The sequence below is a fragment of the Phyllosticta citriasiana genome (assembly GCF_038021145.1).
Source record: "Phyllosticta citriasiana strain CBS 120426 chromosome Unknown IWZ02scaffold_8, whole genome shotgun sequence".
NCBI classification, from domain to species: Eukaryota; Fungi; Ascomycota; class Dothideomycetes; order Botryosphaeriales; family Phyllostictaceae; genus Phyllosticta; species Phyllosticta citriasiana.
In genome coordinates this window covers 746948-767491 of record NW_027117285.1, presented here as the reverse complement: position 1 = coordinate 767491, position 20544 = coordinate 746948, and the positions used below count along the sequence as shown (strand labels likewise).

General features: G+C 55.2%; 8 protein-coding genes across 8 annotated transcripts; 5 read left to right on the top strand and 3 right to left on the bottom strand.

Annotated features, from left to right (window-relative positions):
• The first annotated feature begins 966 nt into the window (after positions 1-966).
• IWZ02DRAFT_294725 (uncharacterized protein) lies at positions 967-3352 on the top strand. Its single transcript, XM_066763845.1, has 6 exons — positions 967-1390; positions 1437-1931; positions 1980-2410; positions 2468-2679; positions 2732-3000; positions 3052-3352. Exons 1-6 carry the CDS (start codon positions 1301-1303, stop codon positions 3091-3093), a joined length of 1539 nt encoding a protein of 512 aa, XP_066621710.1. The 5' UTR covers positions 967-1300; the 3' UTR covers positions 3094-3352.
• A 966-nt stretch (positions 3353-4318) lies between these two features.
• IWZ02DRAFT_380294 (uncharacterized protein) lies at positions 4319-5732 on the top strand (the record flags this gene model as incomplete). The annotated part of the gene is made up of 2 exons (XM_066765098.1): positions 4319-5321; positions 5398-5732. 2 exons carry the CDS (start codon positions 4319-4321, stop codon positions 5730-5732), a joined length of 1338 nt encoding a protein of 445 aa, XP_066621709.1.
• Positions 5733-6666: 934 nt separating this feature from the next.
• On the bottom strand, positions 6667-7097 carry IWZ02DRAFT_491444 (40S ribosomal protein uS14; the record flags this gene model as incomplete). The annotated part of the gene is made up of 3 exons (XM_066769744.1): positions 6667-6675; positions 6792-6891; positions 7036-7097. 3 exons carry the CDS (start codon positions 7095-7097, stop codon positions 6667-6669), a joined length of 171 nt encoding a protein of 56 aa, XP_066621708.1.
• Positions 7098-8015: 918 nt separating this feature from the next.
• IWZ02DRAFT_491443 (Apc13p protein-domain-containing protein) lies at positions 8016-8780 on the top strand (the record flags this gene model as incomplete). Its single annotated transcript, XM_066769743.1, has 2 exons — positions 8016-8153; positions 8355-8780. 2 exons carry the CDS (start codon positions 8016-8018, stop codon positions 8778-8780), a joined length of 564 nt encoding a protein of 187 aa, XP_066621707.1.
• Positions 8781-9049: 269 nt separating this feature from the next.
• On the bottom strand, positions 9050-11767 carry IWZ02DRAFT_294632 (uncharacterized protein). Its single transcript, XM_066763843.1, has 4 exons — positions 11440-11767; positions 11222-11275; positions 9336-11173; positions 9050-9282 (listed from the first exon to the last, which is right to left on the bottom strand). The coding sequence occupies exons 1-4, from the start codon at positions 11621-11623 to the stop codon at positions 9253-9255; spliced, it is 2106 nt and encodes a 701-aa protein (XP_066621706.1). The 5' UTR covers positions 11624-11767; the 3' UTR covers positions 9050-9252.
• Positions 11768-11906: 139 nt separating this feature from the next.
• Positions 11907-13722, bottom strand: IWZ02DRAFT_454317 (uncharacterized protein). The gene is made up of 5 exons (XM_066767711.1): positions 13592-13722; positions 13351-13493; positions 13002-13061; positions 12345-12951; positions 11907-12298 (listed from the first exon to the last, which is right to left on the bottom strand). Exons 1-5 carry the CDS (start codon positions 13709-13711, stop codon positions 12101-12103), a joined length of 1128 nt encoding a protein of 375 aa, XP_066621705.1. The 5' UTR covers positions 13712-13722; the 3' UTR covers positions 11907-12100.
• A 547-nt stretch (positions 13723-14269) lies between these two features.
• Positions 14270-15779, top strand: IWZ02DRAFT_294571 (guanine nucleotide-binding protein-like protein subunit beta 1). Its single transcript, XM_066763841.1, has 4 exons — positions 14270-14525; positions 14602-15452; positions 15503-15622; positions 15681-15779. Exons 1-4 carry the CDS (start codon positions 14411-14413, stop codon positions 15696-15698), a joined length of 1104 nt encoding a protein of 367 aa, XP_066621704.1. The 5' UTR covers positions 14270-14410; the 3' UTR covers positions 15699-15779.
• Positions 15780-16555: 776 nt separating this feature from the next.
• IWZ02DRAFT_454311 (phosducin) lies at positions 16556-17744 on the top strand. Its single transcript, XM_066767710.1, has 3 exons — positions 16556-17291; positions 17351-17580; positions 17644-17744. Exons 1-3 carry the CDS (start codon positions 16713-16715, stop codon positions 17660-17662), a joined length of 828 nt encoding a protein of 275 aa, XP_066621703.1. The 5' UTR covers positions 16556-16712; the 3' UTR covers positions 17663-17744.
• Positions 17745-20544: the final 2800 nt, after the last annotated feature.

Here is a 20544-nt window from a genome sequence, read left to right as displayed (position 1 = left end):
GAGACTTTGCGATTCGTTTGAAAATGCCGTTTCAGATTTGCTCATGAGGCGCAACTTGAACTGTGGCTGAAGCTTCCGGTATGAGGTGGGTTGTGAATCATAACTGGTGATAAACACCACCCCATCTCATTCCACTACCCCGTCAAGTTCTACCGGCCTCTGGACCTTGGCCGAGGGTCTTAGAGCAAAATTTGAGCTTGCACAAACGCTGACAAACACTTTCAGCGACCCCTCATCAGCCTTACACCTCTTCAACAACTTACCAATCTCTGCTCAAACACCATCGTCGCAGGCGTGGTTTTTGGTGTCAGCGACCTCGAGAATGAGGCCACGACGATGTGATCGAGAGCTGCATGCACCGCAAAGTGAACAAAAGGAATAATGTCCTGACATACTCGAAGTTCGAATCCAAGTTTTGGAGCGAGAAGCTGTCGGAAAGCAAAAGAGCAGGATCAAATCTACTCTTCTTGGGTCCAATGCGTCATGACATCATCTGATAAAGGCCCCCAAGCACATACTGGCCGTTCACCGCAGACTAGCTACTCCTGAAGAGCCAGGGAGGCTTGCGGTCTCGATTGTCAAACCGGGCGGAGTCGACTGCGAAATCGTTGATGTCCATCGTATCCAACTTGAATTTGGGCAACAAGTTCCGATGATGATTCTTGAGTATAGGTTTTGGACCGAAGGAGGTTGAATATAGGTGGTCTAGTACATTGTGGCTGGATGAAGATGGATGAAGGAGGAACCTTCAGCTGGCGACGCGAAGCCGACGCAAACGGCTAGCCGCATTTGGACGGAGCGCCGCCGGGGGTTCGCAGGGAATTGGTTGCCGGTCGGGTCATCAACCACAAGCAGCTCCAACTCCACCTTCGAGCCGCGTTCCACGACTCGTGCCGCAGAAAAAGATCACGTTCGAGGCTCAAACCAATAAAGCCGTTTGCAAGGCCCCCTGCGACGTGACCACACGCCGAGAATGCCTCGAAGGTACAGTCCGTCCTGTGAAGTAGCGGTCCTTGACAGCGCTGGCTCGCTGCACGCCAGCAAAAACGACCCTCTTGCCAGGCGATCCATGGATCCACGCATCGTATGATAAGCTTCGATTTGACAGCTCAGTCCCACTCAAAGACAAACCCTGCAGACTGTTTTCTCGCCAAGAGAATGGAGCCAAGATGCCAGGTACGGTGAAGATGTTCCAGTGCGACTTCTGAGCAGGCTCCTTAAAAGGATGGCCCCCTACGTACCCTACTTTTTCGAAGTTTTATTTTCTCAATCTTGAATTCATTCTTTCCTCGCAAGAAACATGAAAACAGGCGCGTTACTGGCTCAAGCTGCCTTGAGCGGATTTGCTGTGCAGGGAGCACAAACAGCAGGGCCTGAATCGTCATTTTGCGTAAGTCGATCGAGGCGCACAGTCGACAAGACTGACGCGCGCCAAGTGCAATGCTCTTGAAAGTGCTGGATTCGGGGACATAATTCACTACCCAGGCGGAGATGCGTATGAGGCAAGACAACTAGCCTACTGGAGTCCTCTGGCCCGACTACAACCCGGATGTATCATCCAGCCAGGACGCGCCGAAGAAGTCTCAACGATTGTAAAAACGTTGGTACAGGCCAACAAAACCCAGCCGTGTCAATTTGCGGTACGTAGCGGAGGACACACGACATATGGAGGCGCCGCAAACATTGATGGCGGGGTCACTATTGACTTGGGCTTCATGAACTCGACAAGGTACTTTGCGGAGAATCAAACAGCAGCAATCCAGCCTGGAGCGAGGTGGGGCTCAGTGTTCAGAACCCTCGACAAGGCAGGTGTCGCATCGGCCGGAGGACGAGCAGCGTCAGTCGGTGTAGCTGGTCTCGTTCTTGGCGGCGGCAACTCATTCTATTCGGCACGCAAAGGTCTCGTGTGCGACAATGTCGCCAACTTCGAGGTAAGTTGAGAATCTTGCATAGATAGCATTTGACTAAAAGGATTCCAGGTTGTTCTCGCAAATGGTGACGTCGTCTTTGCAAACAGTGAGACAAACTCGGATCTCTTCCAAGTGCTGAAGGGTGGCTCAAACAACTTTGGCATCGTCACTCGAATCGACCTGCAAACCTTTGACCGCGAAAATCTCTGGGGAGGAGTTGTTGCCTACCCAATCAGTACCGCCGACTTGCACTCCAAGGCTTTGGTGAATTTTGGCGAGAAGCTCGCGGATGATCCGTACGCGTCCACCATCATCATCCTTCTGTATCATTCTCCCAAGGGCTTTCCTTTTGTCGCAAACGCCTACGAGTACACCAAGCCGGTGGAGAGGCCTCCAGTCTTTGATGAATTCATGGCGATTCCGGGAAACTTTTCCAGCACTATGAGAATCACCAACATGACCGATCTCACCGAAGAACTGGAGCAACCGGTGGGCTTCAGGTAAGATTCTAAAAATTGCCATTTTGTAACCCTCTTTTCAGTCACTGACATGTCCAGGTGGAAATTCATGACACTGACGTTTCAAAATGATGAACGGATTATGAAGAAGGCGACTGAGCTCTTCCACAAGATGATTGAAACCATCGGCGACGTTGATGAGTGGTACTTTTCGCCCATGTTCCAACCGATGCCGGCCAGCTTTACAAAGCATTCCGTAGCTAATGGGGGCAACATCATGGGCCTCGATCGATTCACTGAGAACAACATCTGTGAGTAGTCCGACCAAATGACCGCATTTTCACATCTGACCAATTTGCGCAGTGTTCCTGTATGACATTGGATGGATGAGCGAGGAAAATGACGAACTGTTCCACAAGCTGTCCGAACAGTATGTCGAGGACCTGGACTCGTACGCCAAAAGCATCGGAAAGAGCAACCCGTTCATCTATTTGGACTACGCGGACCCTACTCAAGATCCACTTTCGACCTACGGCCGTGCCAATATCCAGAAGATGCGGGCTGCGGCGGCCAAGTATGATCCCGAGGGAGTCTTTCAGACGATGGTTCCCGGTGGATTCAAGCTGTCAAAGGTATTTCCATTTTTCTCGGGCTCGTGGGGAATTATCACTGACAGTATTCAGGTTCGGATTCCGGAAGATGAGCGGCAGCATGACGAGCTGTAGATCAAGATTGCCACGAGTTTTGCTTCTCAAATTGTACAAATGCATTATGCCTTTCCATGTTCCGGATCGCAATTTGCACGCGTTGAAGATCTGAAATCTTCCATATTCTCAAAACAATGCTGGCGGCAGTACTCACGGACATTTACGGTAGTCTTTCTCGCGCGCACCAAAGCCTTGCAAAAGACATGAAGTTCTCGAGGGCTGGAATGCTGACCATTCCAAACATAGTACAAGGCGTCGCAAGCGCAATCCCCGCACAATGCTTGTTCCCCTGAATACGCTAACCTGATTAGAGAAAGCAGTCTGTCAACTACTTTAGCTAGCTTACGTCGATGGAACGGCACCACGCTCGATCCGCACAAGTAAGGGGAGAAACAAACGTCAGGGTCTCGCAACACGAGCGTCACTCTTCGCAAATAATCTCCTTCACTATACGCCTCGACTTGGCAACAGAGAACACAGTACCTTGATGGCGCAGACACAAGCTTCAGGACCAACGGCAGCGAGCAAAGTTTAAATGGACAGAGAAAGGATGATGCGATCGAAAATGGCAACGCGAGCCGTTTCTTTCCTGCAGTGCCTGGAATGCAGCTCGCGGCGGCACGGCCGGGGCTCGCCGTTCAAAACGCCATCCGAGTGCCCGATAAACTTCGTTCCCCAAACGTTGATCGCAACAATGGATGGAGGAGGGCGCTTTTGACACTTCAGTGACTCGGCGGGCGGGCGGGAAACATCTCCCACTTGCCTCCGCCGTCGCTACAACCCCTTTTCATAGCAGCTGCTTTTGCAATTCGACAGTGATTGCGAACAATTGTACGAGCGAGCTCGCCCGCGAATACATTCTGTTTCAGCCTGGTTGACCCGCTGAGCGGCAGCCGCTGGTTCCTTTACGTCCAAATCCTCATCCGCAGTCGTCAGCCGGGCGGGCGCCCCCGGGAGCGCCGCCGCTGGAGCGCCTACCTACACAGATACGACGAGGGAAGACAGCATTCATTGGTGGGCGCATGGTGTAGTGCCCAGCCAGCCAGCCAGCCAGCCAGCTAACGCGCCCAGCTCATTCCCACTCAAGGCTATTTTTGCCCGTCTGTTTCTGCAAAATCCGCATTTCTTTCGTTGTCGTCATCTTTTCTGTTTCCTGTTGTTGTTTCTCGTTCTTGTGAACCCCCCGGCGGCCCACTGCCCAAGTCGTGTACCACTGGTTTTGCAGCTTGCTCGCGGTGTCAAGATGTTTGTGCAGAGGCAGCAGCGGCGGCGGGGCGCGACGATTCTCGTGGGCCTTTCCCTCGTCTCCTTCGTCTACATTCTCTACAACCTGGCGTTTCCGCACCTCGTCGGCCGCTACGGCGTCCAGCGCGAATTGCTATTCCTCGAATCGACCGACCGCGACGTCGAATGCCACGCGGGCAGCGCGGTGGCGGCGCGCGACAGCAGGGCCAAAGACGTGCTGGTGATCATGAAGACGGGGGCGACGGAGGCGCGCAGAAAAGTGCCGGTGCACTTCGACACGACGTTCCGGTGCATCCCCATCTACGTCATCTACTCGGACATGGAGGAGCGCATCAACGACGTGCCGGTGCACGACGCGCTGGCCAACTTCTCGGCCACCATCAAGGCCACGAACCAGGACTTCCACTTCTACTACCGCCAGCACAAGCTGCGCGCCGAGGGCCAGAACCTGTCGGAGCTGGTGACTTCGACGGCCGGCCGTGACAGGGCGTGGAATCTCGACAAGTGGAAGTTTTTGCCGCTGCTCGAGAAGGCGCTGCGGCATAGCCCGCAGGCCAAATGGTTCGTCTTCATCGAGGCCGACACGTATCTCGTCTGGTCGAATATGTTGCGCTGGCTGGACCAGTTGGACCCGGAAAAGCCGCTCTATATCGGTGGCCAGAATTGGCTCGGCGACACCAAGTTTGCGCATGGTGGGACGGGGTATATTGTCTCGCGGAAGGCTCTGCGCATGGCTGTAGACGGATATAGCAAAGAGCGTCAGCGTTGGGACGAGCAGACTGCGACCGAGGCGGCGGGAGACGCCCTCCTCGCGAAGTTGTTCAATAGTATTGGTATCGGCCTCACGGAGACGTGGCCCATCACTCAAGGCGAGACGCCCTTTTCGCTCGACTACACCACACGTCATCTGTGCTTCCCCGTCGTCACATATCACCACGTGTCACCGGAATGGGTGCGAGCCATGTGGAAGTTTGAGCAGATCTGGTTTTCTCAGGCAGTAAGTAAATCCGCCCCAGCCACGAACCTGAGTAATCGCAGCGCGTGCTCACCAAGCGTGTCTCTCACAGGGCAAATCAGCCATCCTGCGCCACCGCGACGTCTTCAACCACGTTGTGGCGCCGCAGCTCTCGCAGGCCAAGGCGGGCTGGGACAACCTGTCGGGCGACAACGAAGAGGTGGTCGTGTACCAGGACGGCGGCGCCGACAGCTGCCGCCGCGCGTGCCAGGCCCGGCCCGAGTGCGTGCAGTGGCATTACAACCCGGCCAGCTGCAAGACGGGGAATGTCATCAAGCTCGGCGCAAACGAGACGTCTGGGTCCGGTGTCGAAAACGTCTCCGGCTGGATGCTGGACCGTATCGCCAAGTATGTGAGGCAGGTTGAACCTTGCACGCAGGGTTGGATCACGGCATGACGCGTGTCGAGATGGCGATTGTTGATACTGCGCATGTCTTGTGAGTTTACGGATTAAATGAAGAGCCAGACTTACTTGCTCATGCTGGTGGAGGGATGCAAAAGTTGGGTCTTGTACCTGTTGTGCCAGGGGTGTAAATGAGAGCCTTTGCAGGTAGTGTCTGTACAAATAAATGGCGCAATCATGAATATGAATCTCGATCTTTGAAGATATCCAAGAAAAGTTGAAGATATCAGTCTGCGGCAAATCTTGATGGAATATTAGGGGCCAACTACCGTCCGTAGAGTTAGCGAGCTTCACGTCGTCATCTGGGACCATGAATTTCGTGCATAGCGTGGATTTCAAGATGCTTGTTTCTCAGGCAAGGGGAATTTGAGACTTGTTGGGTGGAAGGGCCCGGGGATCTTGCGTGTCAACGGCTGTGAGGCGCGCCAAGTGCACATCGATTGTTGCATGCCGGAGTATGAAGGCTTCTTGGCTAGATCACGTCAATCTTCCATGTTCCACTTTTTATTGGAAGGAGACAGGTGGTTCGAAACTGGGTGTTCCAGTCTAAAGCATGCCTTTAAGAAGTTGAGAACTGCAATCTTATTGAGGCGCCCGTCCGTAGAAGCTTGGCGCGTGCAATTGATTTGGATTTTCCCAATTGATCATATTGGAAGCTTCAGATCCCTGTGATTGGTAGAAAAGTAGATGGCCAATGTCCTTGAATGCTCGTCTGGCAATAGAGAATTTTGAGGTTCCGATTGAGCTTTTGTTAAACTACCCGTTCGGGCATGGCGTCACCTCGTTGATTCTTGGTCGTCAAGCAAGCTCCATTGTAAAGAGATGCACTCGGCATAGCATTTGGCGTATGTCAAAGTCCCTGACCGCTCATGACCGGCCCAAAAAGAAACCCACGGTTGAAGAACTCCCCTCCATTTCGATGACGAATTTACCGGTGCTGTTGCAGGCGTCAGCGTTGTCCGTTCGTAGATGCTCCTTCCTGATCGTTGTGTGCGCTATTCCTTGGCGACCGCGAGCGTGCAGCGTGTCCATCGTGGAAGGGGTAATTCGTACCTTGACGAAGCCAATATCGGCGGACTTCTCACGGAAGCACTGACGGCAGATGTTGAGGTTGTACTTGCGAATGAGACCGGCCTTGTGGGTGCAGACGCGGCTGAAGGAAATGAACCCGTCAGCAGATGTTCCAAGCGCTTCTTGTTGTCCACCTCTCCATGTTGCGCCCCCCATCACTCGTGTTGCACATCTACGCCACTTCCAATGTTTTCCCTTGTTTCCATCTCGAGGCGATCAAACGTACCAGCAGCGCGAGCCCTTGCCGTAGGTACGGGGGCGGGAGAAGTAGACGTTCTCGTGAGCCATGGTTGCGGTTGAGGGTGTCGTGGGACGGCGGAGTCTGCAGCGACGGAGGAAGGGGTCAGTCTGGCCGTCACAAGAGTAGAGCAAGACAGCAAAAGGACAGAGGGATGGCCTCACAGTTTGCAAGAAGCTCGTCCGGGGGGGAATGGCTGTCGTCTCGGTTGTCGAAGTCGCGGTCTGTCGTTCTGGTGCCCTTGGGAAATCGCCCGCGCTATCCACAGTGCGAAAATCTAAGCGAGGTCGGCCCGCGGCTTGGCGCGCCCGCTCTCCGCTGCTGTACCGGTACGGCAGACCAGCAACACCAAACACGCAGTATCCGAGGCATCCGACTACGGCCGACGCTCCCACCGCAGGCGCAGGTGGCTGGCCTGACCATCAGTCGCCCAAACAACGACGACGACAACCATCGCAGCCACCTTGCGCCGAGTCATAATAGCGTCGGCTCGGCCTCTTCGCTCTTCGCCATCGACTTGCCTCTCAGAAAACGAGGGAAAAAAAAAAAAAAAGAAAAAAAAAGCTTCTGCCTCACCCGACCGCGCTCTCCACTCACAGTGCCGTGTATCCATCGGATCAGGTCCGCCTCTGTCAGTTCGTGCCTGCTCGCCGTGGGTATCCCAGCAGCGTAAGTAAAGGAACAATGTACATACAAGACGAATCTCCGTCACGAGGCGCAGCTTCGTCTCCGCGCCCGCTCGCGCTATCTCTACCCTACCTACCTCCACAGGCCGCTCAGTGGCTGTGGCCTGTATTACGTACCATCCTGCGCAGCACGCACAGCACACTCACTCATCAGAAGACTAGCCCAATCGCTGCCTGTCACATAATATAATAGGGCAGCCACCAGCTCTTCCTCTCAGCAGCTCAATTCTCCCACATTGTTTTTTCCCTTTTCCTTTTCTAGTTGTTTTGTCGTCCGTCGTCATGGGCCTGAGCATCCGAAACGGCCTCATTGGCGTCTACATCTGGATCGTCATGCTCATTCAATTGCAGCCGCCCTGGGCAATCAAGCTGCGACTGCGCGCATACCTCGACAACCGCAAGAAGCGCAAGGACGACGTTGTTAAGCGCAATTGCTTCGGCCGCCGCCAGCAACACGCCCATTGATCAGCCCATCTACCACGTACCTACCTACCTACCACAACCTCCAATCTACTACATCAAACCAAACACACCACCAATAACAAAAATGGTATGTCCCTCTACCAGCAACCCCAACCCCACGCCACCCACCAAACTGACCTCCTCCCTCCCACCACGCAGTCCCGCGACTCCTCCCGCACCTACATCCACCTCGCCGCCGCGCGTTACGCCGACCTGTTCGAAGACTTCACGCGCACCCCGCTGTTGCCCGAAGACATCTACGTGCCGCCGCAGCACCAGCCGATCAATCCGGAAGACGAGGACGACGTCGTCCCCGACCAGCACGCCGCCTTCGGCATCCAGCGCGCGACCCAGAAGCAGCGGCCCCCCGCCTGGCGCGATTTGGGTCTTGAACAATTGTTGGCGAGCGGCCCGAGTGAGCCGGCAGCTGTGGGGCCCGGGTTGAGGGAGGGCGAGGCCAGGAGGAGGGCCGCTGTCGCTGGTGTCGGGTCTGGTGTGGTGGGTGCGGCGGGTGCTGCGAGTGCGGCGGGCAGTGGAAATGGGAGTGGCAGTGGCAGTGGCAGCGGCAGTGGGCTCCCCCGGTAAGAGGAGCAGAGGCTGTGTGTTGAGAAGGTGGAGGAAGACTGGGAGTTCTTGGAACGGCGCATTCATTCGACAAGAAATTGGTTGGTGGACTTGTGGTTGGCGTCACAACGGCCAAAAAGGCATCATGCACAAGCAGGGCGCCAGAACATCGGACTTCAGGGATTTGATATTCCGCGGTCCATCCTTAAAAAGAAAAAGACTAGAGATACCCCTCCACCACCTAGAAATTCTTCAACCAGACCCTTAAAACCCCCGCAGTCTTTCATCAGCCTCGTCAGCTTCGTAAGAAGCGGGGACATTTCCATGGCAAATTTCCCTGTTTCCAAACCCCTCATTTCTTGATGCCGGACTCCGGAACCCAATTGACCGGGTGAGGTAGTCGAAACGAGAGATTTCCAAAGCAAAGAAGAATGGAATCCAAACCACTCCATCACCCTTCCCAAAAAGTTTTCAGGAACCCCCGGCCTCAAGCTCAGCGCTTGTATCTGCCCCAGCTAGCTTGCTGCAGACACAATTAGCACAGCCACCCAGCCCATCAGATACGCAGACACTCACCTTTGCATTCCTCGCAGTATCAATCTCGGCCCGGAAGTGCTTATAAAGAAGCTGAATCTCTCCCCTTTCGGCCATGTCGTCGACGACTTCGTTGGCGTAGCGCCTACGCTGCCCCGTCGACATGTTGTCGCGCTCGACAATCTTTTCGGCCGTGAGGTGGTCCTCGGCCCTGAGCCAGTCAACGACCCACTCGTTGAGATGGTAGCGCCAATGCGCGAGGGCGTGGGCTGTCTGGGCGTTTGTTTTGCAATGGACGCCCGTGTGGAAGATGTGGTCTGCAGAAGGAATCGACAGGCCTTGGCTGTTGAATGATTCATTGTCCTCGCCATCGTCATCATCTTCATCTTCATCATCACCATCGTCGTCAAGTTCTTCAAGAGACTCTCGATGATATGGCTTGCCCGTGAAACGAATGTCGAAGGTGGCAGGGTGATTAGTCCTGTTGCACGCGCCGCAATGGGCGGCAAGAAGACTCCTATTGATGCCCGTGATTTCAGTCACCTCGATGAAAGGCCGAGCATGAAGCGCACGAGTGAAATCCTTGGTCCATGCAGAGGAGGTGAATTTTGAGCCCGACATCGTGTTGGCTTCGTCATCAAGTTTGTGAAAAGTGAGAGTGTAAATTTCGTCGTTCATAGAGAAACCCGGATTGAGCTTCTTCTGCACCATCCACTCGACGGCGTATTTGAACAAGTCTTTACCCTTCATGCGGCTGGTGCTGGTGAACTGCAAAGGAATTTGAGCTTCCTCATCAGGTGCCCCAAGGGGTTCATCTTCATCTTCAACGAGAAAGTCCTGGTCGTCATCGTCCTCCTGGAACATGGCCATGGACGAAGCCTGGTAAATAGCAGGTCGGGTTTCGTCCTGATCAACATCTTCATCAACATCTTCTTCTTCCTCCTCCTCATCCAGCTCTTGAACGGTCTCCGATTCCGACTCTGACTCGGTGTCATACAAAGCTCGTCTCCTGCTTGGCTCCGGCTGGTCCTCTTCGACAGCATCGATATTCTGCCCAGCACGACTTCGCTTGAGCTTTTCCAGGGCCAGCTCACGTGCAGTCTTCTGTCGAGGACTCTTTCGAGAGCGCGCCTTTTTCGCTGGTGTTCCGAGGAATTCAAGATCTTCCTGAAGATCTTCTTGCTCCTGTTGCTTCCGTCGGTGGCCATTCTTATTCTCATCCTCGCTGTCTGGATCAGCGTTTTGCCTCTTTATACGCCGAGTTCGACTAGCTGGAAGATCATCATCGTCACTTGCTGAAGACGGGGTACTCCGAGCATTGCGGCGCCGCCTTCTAGGTGTCGGTTCGATCTCGTCGCTTTCTTCCTCTTCACTGTAGGCCTCCACTGGACGTCTTCCACTGCCTCTTGCCCGGACACCTGGGGAACTAGCCATCATCTCGTCGCCACTTGACTCGGCTTCGCCAAGATCGTCATCTAATATGACCATTGGCGCCTGTTTGGTACCTCTTGAAAGCCGCGAGAGTCTCGGTTCATGACGATGCGACTTCAGAGAACCATTGGAATTCCCTTGTGCTTTCGCTCGCGTCATCCTTGTGTTGTCCTTGGACGCAGAAGCTTGACGCCGTCGAGCCGCTGAAGTCGGCAACTCGTCCTCTGAGGAGCTCTCACCCGCGGCTTGCGCAGGAGACGCTTTGTCCTTCGATCCTGCCAGGTTCAATTTGCGTTGTGACTTTTGAGTGCTGCTGTTGAAGAATGTGTTGCTCCGCCGCTGGCTCGTGGGCAGAGGCTCGTCTTCGCTACTATCTGAGTTTTCGATGACTTCGCCCTGGTCTGACAGAGCCGGGGAGCCTGGATTGGCTCTTGTGGTGGATCCAAAGGCTAGATCACGTTAGCACGCATCAAAATTGTTAGAGTGCGATCATTTACCGCCAGAAAAATCTTTTGGAAGTGATGATATGGGTGTGAGCGGGCCAAAGTTATCTTGCCCCATGAGTTAGCAATGCTCCGCCAGGCAAATCGATGTGATGTGACAGAAGCATGGATCTGGCACGAAAGGCGAAGAGGCTCAAAACTCCTGTAGCCAGCGTTTGCCTAGAGCCATGTTGCCAACCGGCCATCGGAGCGCGAGAGATGTGAAATCTTACTTATTCCAGCTGGTTTCTGACCTTCACTCGTCCTTTGCTTTTTGCGCGGCGATTCATCATAGTCCACGATACCGGCTCGGTGGCGGACGTCAGGAGAGAGCTGCGCGGCAGCTGGTGACGAGGACGAGACTGGGGTGAATTCGAGGCAACTTTGTCGCGTTCGGCGGGGCGGGCGACTTGACATGACGTTGACTAGACTCCGGATGATCGAATATTGAGTGACGTGCTGGAAGTCGACCGCGACATCCACCTGTGAAGAATGAAACGCAGGGTACGAGAAGATAAAGACGTCGTTGAGTTGAGCGCAGGGTTGTGCGAGGTGTGGTGTCGTAAGTGGTTGCCATCGGATGCTCGCGCAGATCATCAGAAATGGAATCCGGAGTCGCGGTGTCACGTGGTGACCCCATTTGCAGCAGCCCGAGGTCAGGCCAGTTGGTGGCATTTAGGAAATTTAATATCAACAAAGACCCCAATGGCTTATCTCGTTGTAGTCACATGTCGGCTGTATTCAGGTTTCATATGTTTGACGCTTGGGGGCTTTTTAATGCTCTGGCCGATTTCCACAAAATCAATAAAGACAGGTGATTGAATCTGATAACAAGCCCAAGTCGTACGTTCCACTACCTTCGTCCATTTAACGCTTGGAATCAAGTGATTAGAGTCACTCATGGCCTTGTCTCCATCCATCCCACTCGAGATATAACTTACGCAGGCGCTCTTTCTCTTCCTCCTCTGCAAATATGATGTCCACGACGCCTAGACAGAGTCCGCGGACGTCTTCGACTGTAAGTCCAAAGTGCCGCATGGCCAGCATATACTCTTGAGACAAGGGACTGCAGAAAATACCAACATCATCGGTCTGGACGAGTGTCAGTTTGAATATGCTAGAGGAACGGCAAACCCACCGACAGAGCGACTCCAACCCCAGAATTTCTCCACCAGCCAAAGTGGTGATCACCAAAAGACCCAGTGACCATCTTGGCGTGCACATTGCAAGAGAGGCAGACTTCAACGCCGATTTTCTCGCGCACAATCTCCTTTTTCACATCCTCACTCACGTGGATGACGTGGCCTATCCTGTCAGGCTGCCAGCTGAGCAACGTCCACAGCTCTTCATCTGAAGATGACATTGGGGCCTCTGCAAAGTGGAGCGTGATTTTCAGCCCTGAAGCTTTGGCCCGGGCGAATGCCCCAGAGAAGATTCTAATATCGCCTTTGGCAGGGTCGCCGCAAAGATCGACCCCGACCACGCCTTTGGAGCTGAATTTGAGCGCCAGACTGACAACTTCCTCGGCCTCGGTTAGAGTGTTGCGGCGGTCCACAGACAGTATAAGACTAGTGCGCATTCGGTTACCCGGCCGCGCATTGTGCTCACCAATGCAGGCGAGCACCGTTTCCACGTACTGCAACTTGGTAATGGCTTCACTAGGAATGGCCCTTGGAGTAGTGCGGAGCTCCAGATGCACAACATTGTCCTCGCGGAAAGATTCGAGCACAGCACCAGTCGAATATCTAAACAGATTAGTGTCGGTGGTCCGAGCGAGTCAGGTTGTCCAGCGTACTTGATGCTTTCCAGGTCACTGCATAGCTTGTAGATATAGGATGAGAACAGCGGGAAAAAGCTTGGATTTCATCAGCCAAGAAGTTGAGGGGTGAAAATACTAGACATGGTTCGATTCACCGATGTCAAAACAGCCAGACAGCACCAAACTGGTGGCGTGAGAGACGGCCTTTGGACGTGGACCCCGAGACGAGACGATGCGGGAACATCAGAGTCAAAATGACCTTGGAGCACCGGAAGGAGCAATGATGGCCCATGATGGAGCTGGGCGAGAAAGCCCTCTTTTCAAAGCACAAACGGCAAGACAGCAAGAAACGAGACATGACGGTGCGGATCGAAGATGGACTCACGTCTCAAGGTCGTAGTCGACTTTGTTTATGGGAATGGCCAGCAAAGGGTCTTGTAGATCAAATGAGGGCAAGGCAGTCTTTTTCTGGAGCCAGATGTCGTGAAGGATGGCGCGATTGATGGAGCCACTGAGATGGGCATGGAGCTGAGGGAGGGGTTAGCGCAGAGTCTAATGGGCCGGATGCGGCAAGGCTTCAGAGCGGACGGATTCCTGGAACGAGGACGGAGGAGCGGTGGAGGTACCTCGACCTTGGGCAGGCGGAGGGAAAAGGCGGAGGCGGAGGCGGAGGCGGAGGCGGATGCGGAGGAGGGCGAGTGGGACATGGCGAGGTGCCTGATGGTGTTGCAGGAATCCATGTACATGCATCTGGAGTTGTTAGGTTGTCGAGCGGTGCGCACACGGCGGTCACGGCCAAACTGCAGCCGAAGCCCCGACGGCGCTTGCCCGTTTCGGGGGCCTCATTTCCAGCGGCACCTGCCAGCTGCAAGACGCTGCAGACTTTCCCTGGACTCGTCTGCCTCTGCCTCTGCCTCTGCCTCTGCCCTGTCTCCGTCTCCGTCTCCTGCACAGCTTCCGACCTCATTTCAGCTCCCTCCTCTCCCTCTCTCGTCTGCACGTCAGCCTGTCGTATCCTCGCTGTTCGCCTGCCTCTTTTCGCGCGCCGCTCCGCCATTCGCCAATCGCAGCCATCGCAGGCCCGAACCACCATCTCAAGCCATAGCGCCAGGGCCGTGCGCCAGTCTCCGTTCGGGTTGCGGCCGAGGGCTGGGAGCTGTTAGTGAACTTCATCCATCTCTCCTCCGCGACCACACCTTTCTCCCCTTCACCACCAACCCGGCTCGGCTCAATCCACCCTATCCCCAGTCCTTCCGCCTCTGCATTGCGCTCGTCGCCGGGTCTGCCGACGTCTCCTCAGCAGTCACCCATTCGCTCGTTCCGGCCTCACCGCGGCAAGCCCGCCGCAGACCCCTGGATCCTCCTGCCTGTCGCAACCTCTCGTCGCGTCTACGCCTCCCCCTTCCCACACCGACGACTCCGCTCCACGAGCCCCTTCACACACCATGGCCGACTTGAACGCAGAGAGCATTCAGCAGAAAATCCAGATTGCGAGACGGGATGCCGAAGCCCTCAAGGACCGGATAAAGCGGAAGAAGGACGAGTTGGCCGACACGACCTGTATGTGCCTACCCGCGCACCAAACCCCACCGACGCCATTGCCCTCTCCCATCCTCACCTGCTGATTGATTTGCAGTGCGCGACGTCGCCAAACAGAGGGTCGAGCAGCTGCCGAGGCTGACCATGAAGACCAAGCGCACTTTGAAGGGCCATCTGGCCAAGATTTACGCCATGCACTGGTCGACGGACCGCAGACACCTCGTCTCGGCCTCACAAGACGGAAAGCTCATCATTTGGGACGCCTACACCACGAACAAGGTCCACGCCATTCCGCTCCGTTCGTCATGGGTTATGACCTGCGCCTACTCGCCGAGCGGTAATTTCGTTGCCTGTGGTGGCCTCGACAACATTTGCTCCATTTACAACCTCTCTGCGCGCGAAGGACCTACCCGCGTGGCTCGCGAACTTTCGGGGCACTCTGGCTACCTCAGTTGCTGTCGCTTCATCAGCGACCGCAGAATTCTTACTTCCTCTGGTGACATGACTTGCGTCTTGTGGGACCTCGAGACCGGCTCCAAAATCCACGAATTCGCAGACCACTTGGGCGATGTTATGAGTCTGTCCATCAACCCGCTCGACAACAACCAGTTTGTTTCTGGTGCATGCGACGCGTTTGCCAAGCTTTGGGACATTCGTCAGCAAAAATGTGTGCAGACCTTTGCCGCACATGACTCGGACATCAATGCCATCCAGTACTTCCCAAACGGAAACGCCTTTGGTACTGGTTCGGACGACGCATCCTGCCGTCTGTTTGACATTCGCGCCGACAGGGAACTCCAAAGCTACACTGTAAGAAGATTCGACTCAACCGAGAGATCCACGGCTGACAAGATGCAGATTGGAGAGCCCGTCTGTGGAATCACCTCCGTTGCCTTTTCCGTGTCTGGTCGCCTTTTGTTTGCTGGTTACGATGACTTTGAGTGCAAGGTGGGTTGAATTTTCCAGGGCGACTCGAATTATATCGCTAACCAAATTAGGTCTGGGACACGCTCCGCGGCGAAAAGGTCGGCACTTTGCAGGGCCATGACAATCGGGTGTCCTGCCTGGGCGTGAGCAATGATGCCATGAGTCTTTGCACAGGCTCGTGGGATTCGATGGTGAGCATCAGCATTACTCGTTGAAAAAGTTGTCGGGCGCTAACGGGATTTGCTGCAGCTCCGCATCTGGGCTTGAGATGATCGGCCTGGAAAGAGAAGATCCAAATAGACGCCAAATACCCCGGACGGCGGCGCGCAATTTCACAGCGTCGCCAAGTCCACCGGGCGTCTCCCATGAAATCCAGCTCGGCTGGCATGGGCTTTGTCTAGTCAGCGCGGGCACCGTCCTCGACTACGCATGATATACAGCAGAGTAACCCGGCGAGGAGGGTGGTTTCCGCTTGTACACTCTTACACGGCTCCTAATATTTCGTTTTCCTCAAGATGGTGGCAGGTCTGGCCGGGTCATTGGTTTGTCTTTCAGAAGTCTACACAGCCGAGCGGCCAAGTTCTTTTTCTCCTCTTCCTCTTCTTCTTCTTCTCTTGTCGTCTGCTTTGGAATAAAAAGCTGATTCCCTGTATCTTGCACCGCGGCCCTGGCAATGGAAGGGTGACCGGCGCCAGCCGCTGGGCCACGAGCATGACGCTCGGCGAGTTTGTTTCTTGGGAGGTGTGTTTAGTGGTAGTAGCGGGTAGTGTTTTCTTCGTCTTGTTCGCTCGAGTGCTCGTCAGGTAGCGGGTTACGGTGTTGAATATTTAATTGCCCAATTCCATTGACGCGGACACTGCACACGAGGTGACGTCTTGCGCATGGCACATGGGAGCAGGGGGGCAGCAGAAGAAGCCAGGGCAGCATAAGAGAGGCAGCGGGCGGTCCAAGTGGACCAAGACGCCGAGTTTCAAATGCGGCATGGTATGATGCAACACGAGCCTGTCGTAGAGCGAGTTGGGACGCGCGTAGGGCGACTTGGTTGAAACGCCCCTATTGTTGCTGCTTTGGCGCTTTGCGGCGCTCAGGTCAGCCTTAACTGGCACGTGGAGATCCCGGCCATCGGCGCGACACGCTGCCCTTCGACTTTCCACACACTGATCCTCGTGCTATCACCTCTGAACCCTGCTCCCTTGGGCCCGCTCCTTCTCGTAGCGCTGCCATTCTACTACATAAGCTCCAAGCCCACACGCTCCAGCTACCGCCCTCTTCTCCTTCGCCATGAACGCTGCCCAGGAAGAATTCGACCAGCTCTTTGGCGACAAGTCCCGCTCTTCCAGACACCCCGAGGACCGCGCCGACTCTGACCTGGACTCGGACAAGGAGTCGACACGCGAGCAATTCTTCGAAAAGGACGAATACGCCGACGACGAGGACGACTTCCTAGACGACGACGACCCTGACCAGGACTTCAACATGCGCTCTCGCTACACAATCCCCCAAGTCCGGTCCGACGCAAACACCGGCCCCAAGGGCGTCATTGCAGATGCGCAAGCGTACGAACAAGCCAAAAAGTCGCAGCGCTTCTCCCTGTTCACGCGGGGTAAGAATGGAGGCGCCAAAAGCGATAGTGAAAAGAGCGGGAGCGAGGATGACTTCATGGCAAGATGGCGCGAGAACCGCCTGCGGGAGCTGCAGAACGGCCCCAAGCGCATAAGGTCGCGGTCCCGGTCGACGACGGGCAGCCCAAGCGCGCGATCCTACGGACGGTTGGTCGCTGTCGACTCTGACGGCTACCTCGAAGCCATTGAGAAGAGCCCTTCGGCAACGACCGTTGTCGTCTTCATCTACGACGACCAAGTAAGCTTTTGGCCTGTCGTGCCACCATTACTACATGCTGACACACGCAACCAATGCAGTCTGAAATCAGCAACATGGTCGAGGAATGCCTGGCCACGCTCGCCCGGCGGCACGGCACGGTCAAGTTTATCAAGTTTCACTACGAAGACGCAGAGATGAACGAGGCCGGCGTGCCCGCCATTCTGGCATACAGAGGCGGAGACAAGTTTGCTGGACTGATTCCAGTAACCGACGAGATCCCGGACGATGCCGAATTAAGCGACATCAGTCTGGAGGTGGCACTCAAAAAGTCAGTTTGATCATCCAAATCTGTCAGAGGTTCGACTGCGGCTGACTCTTAGCGTGGGAGCAGGTACCAAATCGTCTTCTAGGGAAGACCAAGGGCGGAATCCCAGCGTTTTCTGAAACGGGGCCACACCGACCCTCTACCCAAAAAAAAAAAAAAAAAAAAAAGGAGCGCCAACCCGTCATCAACCCTCCTCTCCCTCGGCCGGTTTGCTGCGCCCCGCAACCTTTTTTGATGTCATGGGCGACGCTGCACTGCGCCCCCTGTGCAGGACGGCCAACGGCACGACGCCCACGCCTTGGCCACGCGCGTGTTTCGACCTCCCGTCACTTGCTGTGACACCACTGACCTGTTACCGGCCGCGGGCGAATCCCAAACGCCTCCCTCCCTCTTCCGCATTATCCACCCTACTCTTCGACCCGAGACATCTGTACACTTTCCGCCTTCCATCCAAATCCTTCAAAAATAGCACTGCGAGGGAGTAGGGATGAGCGGTCGGAAGCGCCCTGTCACCGCACGCTGTGCCGCGTGATGTGCGCCAGCACTGATTCAGCTTGAGCACTGTCTCCACTTCCAACGTCTCCTCTCCCGTCTCGCACTCATCTCCTTTCTCCACGCATAGGTTTCGGCGTTGGCTGTGGCGGGCGGAATGGTCTTCTACATGCTTGTTGCCTGGCGTCTGGCGCGGGCCGTTCGTCTACGAGTTTGAAAGAAGGAGGACATGGCGAGGTCGCTGCTCCCGTGTCCCCTACATACCGACTTACGGTACGGATAACGATTGTTTTTGGCGCGTCGGATCGGATTGGAGTTGTTAGGTCTCATAGTATCCATCTACTTGCGAGATACATATTGTATTGTACAACCATACTAGTTAACTGTGTAACATCACGAATTCTTCCTACACAGACGCGAGACCGGCAGGCACACATGGGACATGAACCACTTACGTCCAGTCCTATGCTGGGCCTCTACACATGACGTCTTCACTCTTCTCAGCGGTCGGCTTCAGGTCACCAACGCAACCTCCACCATCATGACGAACGACCTCCTCGCCGTCATCATAGCAACCAGCGCACACACCCTCCCTCGCACCAAGTACCAAAACAGCTGACCGGTCCCTAATCCCATCAACGGACAATCCCTCGGCCGGCCGTCCGGCTGCTTGCTCGCTCAGCCAACATCGGTCCGTTTGCCACTGCCACCCCATCACGCACCCACCTCCCTCCCTGCAATGATAAACCAAGCGGACCCGAGCAGCCGGGCCGGCCTCATTTTCTCAGCGTCTCTCTCCGCACGTTCCCACGTGGCAGGGCGGAGGGTCTGCGCGGCCGGCCCTTCTTTTGTTTATTTTTGGTTCTTGCTCTTGCGAGTTGGGTGCCCGTTGCCGCTGCTGCTGCTGCTGCTGCTAATGATTGACTGGGTGGGCGTGCGTGTGCATGTATAATCTCCGGCGGACGAATCGACGGACGGACGGACGGACGGACGGACGGGCTGCTGATACGGGTCGGCGAGTTGATCCAGAGGGAGAGACGACGCGAGGGCTTCTGTCATCCTGGATGGTAGGTTGTTGTTTTGTGATGTACTACTGTACCACTATACCTGGTTGCATGCATACAGGATGAAGTTGACGATAGGTAGGGCTGAGATGAGAGATGGGCTTTCGGAGACAGCGGCGGGATGTACGACTAGTATTTCTCTTTCTTTTTCTCGCCTTTGATACATACATGGCCTCCTGCACATACCAACCTGCCTACTGTACATACCGCCGTCGTTAGAGCGGCTTGCTTGCTTGCTTGCTTGCGGCGCTCGCTCCCAAGTTTTCTTTTTGTTTACTCTCTCCTTCGATTGCTCTTTCTCGTTTCCCTTTGCCCTCGCCGCATCTCCATGCCCTCCTCCCTCTCCACTGCTTTCACCAGCATCAGCAGCACTCCATCCCAATCCCCACAAAACCGCACCACGCCATAGCTACCTATACAGGTAAGTAAACGATCAACAGGCCCGCGACCGCACATGCGCTGCCCTCCCCCGTCCTCCCGCCCTGCCAGCTCGCCAGCCATGCAGCGCGCGCACCCAGTCAGTCCATCTTTGCCGTCCTTCTCTTCAACACCCATCCATGTCTAGCCTGCCTACCTACCTGGTCAGTACCTAGCGGTACGAGCGCCGCAGCACTCTGATGAGACACGAGTCGCGAACGGCGCCGGCGCACGTGGTGGATGGGTTGCCTGACGTCTAGTGCTCGCGAAGGACAGGGATAGATCCATGCGTGCTGTCCGGACTGGGAGATGGGGGGCATGGATGGTGGTAGTGGTGGTGTGCTATGCTGGGCTTGCTGGCTGTCTGTCTGTGCGTTGCTTTGGGTATGAGTGAGGTGGTGATCGGCGACCAATCAGAGACTGTCTTTTGTGTAGGTGCTTTCATGTGTTGTTTGAGTCGTTGCTTGGGGCCTGGCTGGCTGGCGTATTTGGTGTGTGGGTAGACCGGAAAATGCGTGAGTAGGGTGTATGCGAGATATAATGCTTCAAAACCACGGCAATCCGCTGCGACCAGGAGAGATGATGAAAGCCAGCAACGTGGACAGACTTACAACAAGAGGCTGGAGAATAATGGCAGGGCCACACACCTGCCTACCTACATTTACCTACCTGCCTCACCACCTTCCTTACCAGTAGACCTCGAGCAAAGCAGCGGAGCACAGCAAATCGACGCGAATGGCGCGGCGCTGTGGGGTTTTGAAGTGAGTACTTTGGCCGTGTTCTGTACGAGGGTATGACACGTTGGAAAGGGGTGTGTTGTATGCTATTATCGCAAATATCCTCTGCAGCAGAGAGATAGCTTCACTTGGTCCTACTCTGGCGGCATGTCAAAAGAGACGGTGAAAGCAAAATATCAGGGCCCCCCCCCCCCCCCCCCCCCCCCCCCCTCCCCCTTCAAGACCTGTAGTCCTCACAACATCTTGATCTAGAAAAA

Coding starts and splice junctions, on each gene's coding strand:
- IWZ02DRAFT_294632 (XM_066763843.1), bottom strand. CDS start 11,623: ATGTCAAGTCGCCCGCCCCGCCGAACGCGACAAAGTTGCCTCGAATTC. Junction 11,174..11,221: donor TCCAAAAGATTTTTCTGGCG/GTAAATGATCGC, acceptor AACGTGATCTAG/CCTTTGGATCCACCACAAGA. Junction 9,283..9,335: donor ATACTGCGAGGAATGCAAAG/GTGAGTGTCTGC, acceptor TTGTGTCTGCAG/CAAGCTAGCTGGGGCAGATA.
- IWZ02DRAFT_294571 (XM_066763841.1), top strand. CDS start 14,411: ATGGCCGACTTGAACGCAGAGAGCATTCAGCAGAAAATCCAGATTGCG. Junction 14,526..14,601: donor CGAGTTGGCCGACACGACCT/GTATGTGCCTAC, acceptor ATTGATTTGCAG/TGCGCGACGTCGCCAAACAG. Junction 15,453..15,502: donor ACGATGACTTTGAGTGCAAG/GTGGGTTGAATT, acceptor TAACCAAATTAG/GTCTGGGACACGCTCCGCGG.
- IWZ02DRAFT_294725 (XM_066763845.1), top strand. CDS start 1,301: ATGAAAACAGGCGCGTTACTGGCTCAAGCTGCCTTGAGCGGATTTGCT. Junction 2,411..2,467: donor GAGCAACCGGTGGGCTTCAG/GTAAGATTCTAA, acceptor TGACATGTCCAG/GTGGAAATTCATGACACTGA. Junction 2,680..2,731: donor ATTCACTGAGAACAACATCT/GTGAGTAGTCCG, acceptor CAATTTGCGCAG/TGTTCCTGTATGACATTGGA.
- IWZ02DRAFT_454311 (XM_066767710.1), top strand. CDS start 16,713: ATGAACGCTGCCCAGGAAGAATTCGACCAGCTCTTTGGCGACAAGTCC. Junction 17,292..17,350: donor TCTTCATCTACGACGACCAA/GTAAGCTTTTGG, acceptor CAACCAATGCAG/TCTGAAATCAGCAACATGGT.
- IWZ02DRAFT_454317 (XM_066767711.1), bottom strand. CDS start 13,711: ATGTACATGGATTCCTGCAACACCATCAGGCACCTCGCCATGTCCCAC. Junction 13,494..13,591: donor TCCGCCTGCCCAAGGTCGAG/GTACCTCCACCG, acceptor CCCCTCCCTCAG/CTCCATGCCCATCTCAGTGG. Junction 12,952..13,001: donor AGTGACCTGGAAAGCATCAA/GTACGCTGGACA, acceptor TAATCTGTTTAG/ATATTCGACTGGTGCTGTGC.